This window comes from Stegastes partitus, unplaced genomic scaffold (assembly GCF_000690725.1).
Source record: "Stegastes partitus isolate 25-593 unplaced genomic scaffold, Stegastes_partitus-1.0.2 Scaffold163, whole genome shotgun sequence".
In the NCBI taxonomy this organism is placed as follows: domain Eukaryota; kingdom Metazoa; phylum Chordata; class Actinopteri; family Pomacentridae; genus Stegastes; species Stegastes partitus.
In genome coordinates this window covers 481,181-494,109 of record NW_007577894.1, presented here as the reverse complement: position 1 = coordinate 494,109, position 12,929 = coordinate 481,181, and the positions used below count along the sequence as shown (strand labels likewise).

Here is a 12,929-nt window from a genome sequence, read left to right as displayed (position 1 = left end):
AATGTCAGTGTTAGAAGTTCTATCACCAGGATCTCATCTTAATCTCATTCACTGTTTTCCATCAAGTGAATTGCAGATAAGAATAATGGGATATAAGCTGCTTCAAGCTGAATTCGGCGACAAAATGTCTCAGCATAACAATAAGATAAAAACACATCAAAAACAGGAATGCTTACCTGTCTGCCATAGCCTCGCCTGCTGTGTCAAAGAAAGGAGCAAATAAGACAAATAATGAATATGGATTGACATCAACATTTCAAGTGCTTTTTGATAAATGAAATGTTAAGACTACAGGACTAGTGCATCTACATTCTGCTGACCAGTGAGGAAAACGCAGCTTTACTTACTGTGCATTTTCATGTGTTAAATTATAGAGTTGCAGATATTGTTCGGTTTTTAAAAAGGGTGCCTAAGGCCGCAACGCTATCACGCTGGTGTAGGCTGTTTTCCCCCCACCGTTATCTCATCCAAACAGGAAGAAATAAAAGATACAATAAATGCAAATATCAAAGAAGTTGGGAAGATTGGAAAATGAAAAAAAAAAACACAGTCAGTGTTTATACAGCCATATCTAGACAATCTACCAGGAGATATGAAAAGGACATTGTGATTAATGGCAGAATTTCTGACTCAACAGAAGTTAATAAAATTGTCTTTGGTTATCACGCCATAATATGCCAACAGACAGCTATTTTTTCCCCCTCCTCTATTCTTTCTGCTAAATTGAAGTAAGTAAATCTTAGAAATTTCGCTTTATCGAACACATAAAAAACACCTCAGAGCTGCTCCTGAGGATAACAGTGCATCTGCAGCGCCTTCAGTACAAGTCAATGAGAGACGGCGAGTAATGGAGCAGCTCGGCTGAAACCTCCAGGTTCACAAGCGTACAACTGTAACCTGTCTGGGCCCATAAATAATGACGACTTTCACACACTCAGATATATGGCCAAGCAATGATGTGAGATTCCTCCGGAGAGCTGTAATCTGTTATTATGGGCAAGGACCAGGGGACAGGGCAGAGCCATATGCCACACCTCCCAGGCAGAGAGGAGGATGGGAGTTGGATCTGATGGATGACCTGTTGGCTTGGCTGCTGGCTACTGCTGCTTCATGCAACATCAAGAAAAATGGCCCAGTGGACAGTAGCCATCGGAAGTTTGCACAAGAGAGGACTTTGTGGAAGATGGGTGATGAAGAAATGTTGTAGAAAAAGAGGTGAGAGAGGTGAGCTGAGAATTACAGCAAGACTGGAATACTGAACAGCCTCGTGTATCATATCTAGAGCGGCAGGGTGATGTTGTGTATAACTAGCTTTACCTTTGTTCATTGCAGATTTAATAAGGTCTTTGCTGCTCCGCTGCCACAAATAAATTTATCAGCAAGACAAGCATTACAGTGGGAACCGGTTAAAGATACAATAGTAAACATTTTTGGGGGAATGGTTCTTGAAAGTTATGGGAGAAGATGGATACTGCTCTCGGTTCTGTAAGGTAAATATGCAGCTAAAGCCAGCAGCCTTTTAATTTATCACAACATGACACAAAGACACAGGGAGCAGGGCTTTGTCGAAAAGTAACTAAACTGCACGCCAAAGCTCAGTAATAAATGTGTCATTTCTCATTGCTTTAATCCAAACGGACACTTAAAAGTTTGAAAATCACATTTTGGTTTCATGCAGAGACGTGGGTTGGACTTTGATTTTGGCTGTAACACATATTATTGAGCTATTGTTTTTCCCGTTAATTTAGTCAGCCTTTATTTATACACATGGGAGATCATTGAAGGTCGTTCCTCATTTTAAATGACAGTAAAATTACAAAAGCAAAGAAGAAAAAAATAAAGAGGAAACAGAGAAAAGGCGTTACATAGCTGGTTAACTTTCTATACCTCAAAACCTGCTGGTGGTTTTGAAAGCTGTCTTTAAAACTACACTAATACACTAAACTAATACACTCAAACTATATAATTTCTTTAATCCAGAAACTAAAAATAGCAAATAAATTGGTGGATTTTGTATTATCTAATTGTTTTTGAACTACTCATGTGTAATGTGCCATTCTGTCAGAAAACATAACCAAATACAAAGCTTAAAAATGACTAGTCAATCACTATTTCACAAAAATCACTTTATTCTACTCGTCTCATTTAAAAATTAACAAATAAATACATAAAAATATCTCCTTGATGCAACCATGAAGCCATTAATGACTGGACTGTGACCAGCAGTCACAAGCCAAAAATGTAATGACTTTCTGGCTGAACTGGGCTGAACTGCAGGCTGTATTTACAAAGTGCAGGTTGGAAGCAAAATAAACATATAAGACAGAAATGTAAGATGTCAAATGTCTACAGTATCTGGAGTCACTATTTTCTTCAGTAGTTGTAACTGCTAGTGGCACTTGGAAAATATTATACATACTGATTCCATTTTTTGTAAAATACAAATTTAAGAAATGCAACATTCATTTTGTTCTTTTTTATGATTTGTGGCAATATAACTTTGTGTTGCTGTATAAAAAGACATGATTGAGTTCTCTGTTCTTCTAGCCATGGTTGTTCCATTTCAATAGAGATGCAGAACTGTATTTTGCAGCGAAAAATGATCCCACGTTGCGTGAAAATGTGACAGGAGCAGAAAATGCCCAGAAGCTGTTTGAGCCTCAGAGGGTTAAATAAAACATAAAAATGTCCTATTCAGAGTTGACAATTTTCCAACTAAAGCAAATGAAATGTACAATTAAAGCATAGTAAAATGACTCTAAAACTTCCAAATAAGGCAAATACTCAATAAAGAAAGTGAGTAATTAAAGTGTAAAATAAAATACATTTTGTGCTTAAAGGTTGGAGGATTTACAATAAATAAGTATTTGGTTGGTGGTTTTGTTATCTTGGGACTGAGTCGGGTTTCTTACTGGTTTTTGAGCTATTCTGTGCTGACAAGCTGCTAACTTCAGCTTCATATTTATTCCAGAGAGCTTTGAGTGGTATCGATTTTCTAATCCAGCACGAAAGCTGCATATCATCAAATGTTAAACAGTAATCCACCACCCATATGGTGTAAGAGCAGGGAGATGCTTTCATGCAACAAAGGAGCTCTCCAATCATAAGTTTGTCTACGCAGGTAAATTACAGAAAAACGTTAAGCCTGATTTTATTTGTATACAACATGTTTGTTGGTTTATATTTTCTGAGACCTGGTTAGTTGAGCCGCTGCCATCTTGGAAAACTTCTACTCTACCTTGAATTCTGAGCTAACCGTGGCCTTAGTCACACAATCTTCTAAATATTTCGTAGTAAAGTGCTATAGATGAAAACTTCCCAGTTTCCTTGTGTGCCTTCTTTTTATGTCACTGCATCGAAATTGTTAGTTGGGACACAAAAGAGTTTAATAAAAACCAATTGTGAAAATGGAATATAAAGGATACCAGCCATTAAGACTCGCTGCACTTTAGGTTGAAAGAGCCAGCATGTGAGCTGCTAGCCTCCGTACAAAAGAGATTACCCCATGTAGCGAACATGGAATACAGAATTAGCAGGGCTTCGATCTGCCCATCAGGGGAACATGTGATGAATCAAACATTACATTGTCTGCAAGTGAGGTATGCTTAGACCATTTGCCTTAGGGCACGGAGGTGAAACAAACACATGAAGGGTATGTGGGGGGGAGGGGAGGGAGAGAGGGGTGAAAAACCTGAGCACAGAGAAAAGGAAGAGAGGGGCGACAGAGGCCGCATTGCAATGAAGGTAATAGAATCTCCCGAGAACCACACGGAAAGATTAAGAAGCCGAGGATTGGAAAGTATTAGAACTAACTACAGGGAGACGGGAAGTAAGAGAGAGAGAGAAACACAGAGGCAGGCAGAAGGTCAGGGAGATGGAAAAGGAAAGGAGAGGGTAACAGTAGTTGACAGTCCCACAGGCAGCGGCCCTGGTTAACGATTGATTGGTTCTCTAATTAGCCTTTTCCAGTGTGCAGACAAACATCACAGTGACTACTTTATCATGCTGAGAGGATTCTCTGAAGACATGTGAATAGACAGGTCCCCAGAGGCCGGCTCTCTTCATTCAACACCAGCCTGCCGGAAACACAGCTGATGTATTTTTTATAGCTGATGCTTCAATCAACATCAGACAAAATAAAGAACTTTTTACACAGCCATGCCCAGTATTGGCATTCAGGGGAAAATAACGTTTAAATAAAAGGATATTCTTGTAGCCCGTCTTGTTAAAATATCCGGTATTTCCTTTTATTTCATGGAGTGTTTGTTTCAGTATGCATTTCTAGACTGTGTATAAAGTCCCTCGCTGGGGGAGTGCTTTTCTTTTCACTCAATCCCACATCTGTACGGTATATATATACATATATATCTCACTTTCATTCATCTGTGAATTTAGTTAAAGAAGCTCATAAATAATTTAATATTTGACTGCGACGACTTTCAGAATATGTTTCCTCAACAGCTATGTGATTATCATTAGAGCTACTCTGAAGCTGTTTTCGAGGGTTTGTACACTTTTTGGAAAATTGGAGAAAAAAAAAACAATTATGGTAATTTTCTCTTATTTGAAAAAACATCCAACATAATATTTTTTTTTTCTTTTGCGTAATTTGGATTCTGCATGAGGCATCCTAAATTTGGATGCTCTTATCTTTGTAAAGAAAGTAAAAAAAAACAAATTTGAAATCAACAATATGCAGCTGGAAAATGGTTGAGGAAACAAACCCCGGGGCCAGTGGGATTTAAACATTTGGGTATTTAGTAGAATTTTAATAATAGCAGCTTTGAACTGAGAGAACATAACATGATGAAGTGACTCTGTGGCATACTTAACCATACATCTCAGACCAGTTCTGAAACTTATAACATAAAAAAACTGAACCAAACTGACAATGTTAATCTCTTATTTGTTCTAATGCAAACCCATACATATATCGTACAGTAAGACCTGAGTATATTTCTTTGCTGGTGACTCTAAATTTTGATTTTCGCACCAAGTATCAAGTTTTAAAAAAAAGCATTTTCTTCTGTTACTGAAAAACTTCGTCAAAACTCTTTGACGTGGCTAAAGCAAATACAAAATTCTACCGACTGTGCAAAAACAACAAAATGTAGGAACAACAGAAAAACAGGCAAGGAAGATGTACAGTTGGAAATAATGAGAATATGGAGATGAGCAAAGTGTCAGAACACCGTGAACTGAGAAGAAGAGTGTTCACTGAGCTCAGCGGTGTTTGGGCTGCTGGAGTTCAATTGGCTTGTCTGCTGAACCTCTCCTACAATGTTCGGTTGACTCGCTCCATTTTCAGCACTGTTCATACTTGTTGAGTCGATGTGGACCGCAGAGCTGGAGTTGGTTGTTTTTGGCGGGCTCTGCTCATCGCCGGGATCAGAGCTTTGCAGTTTGTTTTCACCCTCTGATTCCTCAGTCACTTGTGGCTTCTTGTTAAACTTGGGCACCTTGCTGTTTTTGTCTACTTGGCTGTACATGTTGGCAACGGACCTTTCTATGTCGGCGAGATTCTGGATGTTCTTCAGGATCCCTTTGAGCTCCTTTTTCCCGAAGTCGGTTTGTGACGGGGTGAGCGGAGGCGGGTGTTTTCGTTCGGAGACGGGGCGAAGCGAGGACGCGGGCGGCAAAGAGGTGGGGATAAACTGGACGACTGGGCGCGGCTGTTCGTTAGCAGGGGAGGGCGGAGGGGGAAGAGGTGGCGGAGGTGGGGGAGCAAGCCTGTTACTGACAGGAGGAGGAGGAGGAGGAGGAGAGGAGTGAGGGGTATATTGAGGTTTTTGAAAGTAGGAGGATAAAGGTGGCGGAGGAGGAGGAGGGCTAGAGGGAGGAGACGTGGGTGGAGAAGGAGGATGCGGCTTCTGCGGTGGAAGCAGCTTCTGCGGAGGAGACGGCGGTGGGTTTTCCGGTGGGTCCGGTATAATCTCCACAGTGATCTGACAAGGCTGCACTGTCATGTAGCTGGAAATGCTGGAGCTAAACTTCCTGAGAACAGGCGGAGTCGGTCTCTGGTTTGCCAGGGGCCATGGTTCATCTCCCTGAGCAATGATAATGCTGGGGGGCACATCTCTGCCCACAGACATGCTGCTGTAGGGGTAATCCATGATGGAAAAGAGGGTTTCCGAGTCCAGCTCCAGCATGTCATCCCCGTCACGATCCCTAACAAGGATGGAAGAGAGGGAGCCTTGGGAGCCTCTATTTTGCTTGAGGGTTTGTTCCTGGAGGGCCTGTTGCTCAAACTGCCTCGCCTGCTCGCGGACTGACAACTTGGTGTCCGTGCTGCCACTCAGGAGAAGAGTGTCCGAACTCTCCTGCCTTTGCCTGGCCCTCATGGCAGCGTGGAGTATGTGATTCTCCCACTCGGCCGGGTCCATAAGAGCTTGTCTCCTTGACACCTCGTAGTCGTGCAGCCCTCCGTGGATGCGAGCGGGCATTGACCAGATGCACCCTGACCCCGGTGAGTGGGAAGTAGAGAAGAAGAAGCGCTTTTCAGGCGGACTCTCTCCCCCTGCCGAGGCATCAGGACTGCCGAGGGGACTGTTATCATCATAGACAGGGTTGTGGGTGGTGAGTGGGTTGCGGTCAGAGAGGAAAGTCACGTTGCTCTCTGACTTGGGCAAGTTGAGGTGCAATGCTCCGTTGCTGCGGGCTGCAAGGGCGCGACTGGCAAAGGTGCTAAGAATCCTCTGGTGGTCAGCCTCTTCAATGACAGACTTTTTAGCCCTGTCCCAGTGAAAGGTGGAGGTGAAGAAGAGAAAAGACTTGAAACAGGTGAAGATCGATGCTTTAGGGGCGAGCCAAGCAAAGAAAAATGGTGAGGCAAAAGCAACAGCGCTACAACAAGGGAGCTGACTATGATCCCCAGTGTTGTGACTTTAATTTTCCTGTAAAACCATTAATTATCCCACATTTTAAATGGTTTTATATATGTTTTGTGTGTTTTAGACATCTGCACAGTACAGACTAAGAGATGTATTTTGAGGGATATAAAATGAAAAAGAACGTTTAAAAACTTTGCTGAACTTAAGTTGAAAAATTACAATGTCATGTAATTAAATATTAATATATAAAAATGATTACATCTACAGACACGCTGGGCTTTGCTCCAAAGTGTTATACAAACAGCCAACATCAACCCATGTTGGGTACATTAGTACAATCAGTCACAACACTGAGAGATCTGAAGAGGTGTGAAAATAAGGGCAACCGAACACAAAAGCAGACGATAGTCTAATGGGAAGGCAGAGAGGAGACAGCTGTAGTGATATCTTCTGAAGTGCACTACCTCTAAACAGAGAGCTTCCCCTTTCCTCACTACATGGAAGTAAAAGAGTTACACTAAGTTTGGAAAAATACAAATCTGTCCTCCTCTTTCAAAACTGCTACCCCCTTCACGGTCAATTAGCAAAACTGGCTTTGCAATTTAAAAATATATTTAGACACAAGGCTTTTGATGATTAAAAGAAAAAAATCCAGCATTTAGGTTAACTACATAGCCAAAATCACATCTACAAGTAGTTTGTGCAAATGTTCAGAAGAAGCTATATGCAAGAGGGGAGCAAGAGTGTTGCTCATGTGCTATATTTATACATAATATTGCTCATGTTCATAGACCTGAAATGTCAGGATTACTTACTGCAGTCTGAATCCAGAGAGACAAGGGAATAGAAATGATGGAGAAGACAGAAACAGACAGATGGTAAGAAGACTAAAGAAGAAATGTCAGGTGTTAATGAAAAATGAAGCCGTGGATGAAGCGTAGGCACACGGGTAGAGCAAGTTTCTGTATTCTGAGCGCAAGTACTGTACTGATTAATTCGCTGAGTGCATTTGACAGTACATCGCTGGCAAGAACACAAGGCAGGCACACACACAAAAGAAACCCTTCTGCACAGTACATTTTGTGTTTTTCTCATGGAGTTTTACAGTTTTTTAATATGATTGTTTATAGAACCAACTCCTCTTTCTCCGTGGTGTAGGCTGGGAAATGAACACCGAGTACAGGATGCTCGGCTACAACACGGTTCCCATGAGAGCTCTTCTCTTGCCACGGAACCAAAAGCTGTTGCTTGTTGTTGACTGTTGGTCAACATCTGTTGTAAACATTGCAAAAGCTCTTTTACAGCTTGCCATTAAATTTCCATTTTCTTTTTTTAAACGGCAATTGTGACGTGAGTAGCTGTATTGCTTTAACATGCTGCAAATCAAAATTACTAAACCCAGCGGGGCAGCGCTTTCAATTCAATATCATTTAATCCCCAAGCATTAACATTTTATTACACGTTCAGGGCAGAATTTAATATGAAAGGTGAAATTCAATTGTGCTGACGGCAAAAACACTTATAGGCAAGCTGAGGAAGCATTCAGCAGACTGTAGGTATTAATCAAACGAAGGTTTAAATTAATTTATGGCTATTGTTAAGCACAGACCATATTCTGTATTTGTTCCTATTTCCAGTAAGCCATTAGGTACTTTAAGAATTTAAACACACTCTTACCTTGACAGAGGGTCTTGCAAAAATGCATACACAGTCAAATTAGAAACACATACATAAGCTAAAGTGGAATGAGCAGCTGTGCTGCAGCCTACAGTGTGGTTTGCACATGTCAAAAGAAGACAAAGAGCAGAGAGATTCATAGATGCAGCTACAAATATGTCGGAAGCAGCAGGGAAACTTCTGAGCTGTCAGCGATCATTTTAGAAGAGAGGACAATATGATTTTGAATCTAAAAGTGTTTGTGTAAAAAGCAAAAAAATAAAAAATAAAAAAGCCAGAGAAAGTTTGGCTCTAAAACACACAGAGTCAGATACAGTACCTGCTGATTGTGGGAACTGGTGGGATGTGTGGGATGGAAGACAGACACTTAAAGGGACAAGCCTGAACTCACATGCTGCTGTCGCCCAGCTCCTCGTAGAGGTTAGCAGTGGGAGCACCCGCCGGAGCGGCCTTCCCTCCAGGTGGTAAAGCCATCTGTATCCGGGCAGTTTTGGCACACTCTGCCTGTCGCCTGTGCAAAGTTTTCACATTTACAGTGAGCGTCATATGCGGTTTTAGTCCACATGCAATCAGACACGAAGGGGAAAAACTCAACACAAACACATAAAGAAAAATCAACCCAAAATACCAGCTTGTTTCTTTCACATTTACTGTAGTTAAAAATAAACCAGACACATAATTTATGCATGAAGTCTCCACCATGAATTAACCATGTGTTTTCACAAGTCATTTGAGCAAAGAAGGGGCACATGCTGCAACTTGTGGTAAAATTAAAACTACTGTTATATTCAGGTGTTTAAAAAAAGAGCAACTTAGTGTAGTGGGATGAGGTGCAGTTAACATCTACTCTTATCTGTCAGTACAAAGAGAATTCCAAACCATCACTTTAACTAAACTCACTTTCCTATGAACTACTTCAAGACTTTCTTTCTCTTTTCTTTTCTTATGGCTTGCCAACAATTGCCGACAATATGGCTGTCAACCTATTGTCATCTAGGTTGCGAGGTGACTATTGTCTGAAGGTCAAGATGTGAAACAACTTGCTGCTGTTAGCTTGTATAGAAGTCTCTTCACAGCACACTTGTTTACTCTGAAAGCTGCACAGAGTTACAAGTTTTGATCGTCAGTGGGTTTGGCAGTAAAAACAACCCTTTCACATTTGAAGGATTCATTTGTTTCAATATCATTACGAAAAATATTGCTTCACAGAGCACCATGAAATAAACTCAAGAAGTTTTTAAATTGCACGGGAGCAAGGAATATAGTCCTGCAACAAGTTTTTAACTACGTGTTATTGGAGTTGGGGTTGTATATTTTGAGCTGGAAAGACTAACAATAACGCACATGCCATTTATGCATAGAGACACCTGAAAACTGATGCGACATGATCGAGTGTAACTATGAGCCTTTTTGACTTTGGGTCGATTCCTTCCTTTTGAATTTCGTCAGATTTTCCACATCATGATAAACCGCGGAGCCAAATTGCGCATTCATCCCGTAAACTCTGAGATGAATCAGCGCTGCTACATGGCATTATGCTGGAGACATTTCAAAAGGGCGACATGAGCTGGCGTGCGTTTTTTTTTTTTTTTTCCTAGTCACACATTCACAACATTGGGCTCATCTTTAAATAGCCAATGAAAAATGAGGAGGGGAGTCACTGCACTTCTCACACGCACGTCAAGCAATGAAAGAGCAATCACTGGCAAAAACACGAAGAATTACTTACTCTTTGAACCTGATGATAAGTTTTGATGCAGAGAAACGAGATGAGACAGGGAGAGAGGGAGAGAGAGAGAGAGATGGGGGACAAAAACAAAAGATATATAATTACATAATTTGGCATGACTGCAACCTCTATACAATTTTGTGCTGAGAGGTAGTTAATGCTAGATGTTTTTTTTTTTAAATAGACATGTTAAGTGAAACACTGAGCTACTTCAAGTCCTTCCTTAGATAACAGTTTCCCAGTATCTCTCAGATCTATGTATAGCATACCCTATTTTCCTGTGTAATCATAAAACATGTATGTTCTCTTCGATTTCCATGTGAAGCCTCCAGCAGTGACTGCAGGGCTACATGCAAAAAATAGCTGTTGCTTTTTTTTTTCCTCTTAAACTGAATCCCGCTTGCTCCAAATAACCACCACTTACTCACAACCAAACTCAACTATTCCACACGGGTGAACGAAATGCGCTTTCAAACATTATACACATTATCAAATTGAGGCAACAGTGAATTATGTCGACAAGTAGAATTGAGAAAATTAGCTCTTAAATCATTCAACTTCACCCAAGTAATGTCACCACCAACAAAGCGCCATCTGCTGTGACAGTTTGCGTGCGTTAGGTCTAATGTCACCATCAACAGTTCTTTTTTTTTTTTTGCTGTGAATTTGGTCTGCACATTTGGATAAGGACAACCACTCTACCCATCTGCTGCGAATAAACATTTTCCCAAACACAACCCTTTATGGCACACTTGCCGCATACCAATAATTACAGGGGAGAAGAGCTCGGCTCCTGGGAAAAGAGTTCACCTACCTCGCATCTCTGAATGATGCTTTAAACAGCACGCGTCATACTTTTTTGTGCGCGTCAATGAGAGAGCCAGAAAACCACAGAGAGCGATGTTTACTGTGTGTGTGTGTGTGTCGGGCAGAGATGATTAAGTAGTGTGAAGACGCACTGTGACGGTCACAATTGGCTGTAGATGTTTGTCACAAATGAGTGCTAATTAATCTGCTTTCACAGAGCATGAGCAGGGAGATTAGCCCAGCAGAGTGCGCAGTCAGCATGTCTGATGAGGGAGAGAGAAAGAGATACAGAGGAAGAACGGGAGAGACACACACACACACACACACACACAAAGGCAGCAGCCAAGCAGGAAGGGCTCTGGCTTTATCTTAAATACTTAACAAATACACTTTTCAACAATGCTGTTTGTGGTTTTGCTGGCTCTGCTCTATCAGGCCACAGGATACAGGATGTAAACAATGGTTTACATTCCAACAATAAATATCTGATTTGTCTGTGCAGAACAAACCCTTCAGCTAAAACCGTGAGTGTAACACAATATCTCCCAAGACAATGATGCGCTTAATTAAAATGTATTTCCCTCTTAATTTCCTGACAGCCAGTTAAAGATGATTAATCGATCATAGAAGGCTGCGATTATTAAGAAGGCAAAAGCACTGACTGTTTGTAGGTGACCATGACGATGAGGATGGCAGGGATGCAGCAGAGGATGATGATGATGGCCAGGGCCAGGAGAGCTCCCTCTGTGTAGCCGACGGCCTGGGCGGCCTTCTTCACGCTGGCCACGACGTCTGGAGATCGGATCTCGAGGATGCGGCCGCCCTCGCCCAGGTGCGGCTGGAACTCTTTATTGATTTCCAGCACATTCCCATCCAGGAATCTGTGATTTACAGCAGATAATGAGAACAGGACAGCACAGAGTTTGTCATTTGTCTTAATTTTGCAAACTCATGAACAGCATATTAACCTTGAAGAGTCTGAACACAATAGTTTGAGTCAAATGTCAATATATAAAAACAACATGACTGTGGCAGTGATGAAACTACAGATAAATGAACCACAGCTCTTGTTCTCTTTAAGAAGTGTGGTATCTGATTCCAACTCATGGGTTTGACATGTTAGTTAGCGGCCCTGATCAAAAGTTTAGGTGCTGCAGGAGAGGCGATTCTCTGTTTAGAGAATGGGCTCCTTCCTTTTATGGTTATGAACCATATGTTCTGTCTTAGTTTTATGTAAACAGCCCCTATATAAGCTAGTAGTTAAGATTATTCTGGGGGATGATTCTTTTTGGCTTCAAATCCTCTCACAGGCATCTGAGATATTGTACTTTCAATAAACCATTTTATATACCAACAAGACAGGATCAGAGGAGAATTTCTTCATCACCTTCACATCATCGCTACTCAATAAACAACAAAAACAAGTTAATAGCAAGCTGCAGTTTGGCGTTTAGCGATCTGACCCACAGCTGAACTGTTGTGGTTCACTCTCACTGCTCTCATAGCGTCATCTTTAACCGCATGAGGCAGCTGTTTTTAGCAGAAAGCTCTAAAAACCTACTACACACTACCTGCTCGGCACAAGATAGCAGGCAGACCGGCACAGTTTGCAACTAGCCGGTGCACAGAGTGGATTATTTAGCAGCTAAAGAGACATAATTCCCACAGGAGTTGGTAAAGAACAAAAACAGAGCAGAGAAAATTGGACTTCAATTCAGCAGATGGTCTGAAACATGCACTCCAAATGAGTGATATGTGGATCCATAACAGCTAGAAGTGTAAATAAGCAACACTGCTCACACCGACTCTTCCTTCAATATTGCACACTGTCTGTTTTTACTTTCAGTACATATTACAGCTGCCCTCACAAAGTACATACTGATGCA

The 12,929-nt window shown here is 41.4% G+C and overlaps 1 protein-coding gene across 1 annotated transcript in view; it reads right to left on the bottom strand.

The window, feature by feature from the left end:
* Positions 1 to 12,929, bottom strand: part of LOC103355668 (protocadherin-15) — a 212,537-nt gene that overhangs the window by 5,103 nt on the left and 194,505 nt on the right. Inside the window, exons 31-34 of the mRNA XM_008279539.1 lie at positions 11,706 to 11,924; positions 10,237 to 10,245; positions 8,899 to 9,018; positions 177 to 198 (exon numbers count right to left, since the gene is read on the bottom strand). Coding sequence (XP_008277761.1) covers positions 177 to 198; positions 8,899 to 9,018; positions 10,237 to 10,245; positions 11,706 to 11,924 — 370 coding nt within the window. The remainder of the gene's footprint in view (positions 1 to 176; positions 199 to 8,898; positions 9,019 to 10,236; positions 10,246 to 11,705; positions 11,925 to 12,929) is intronic.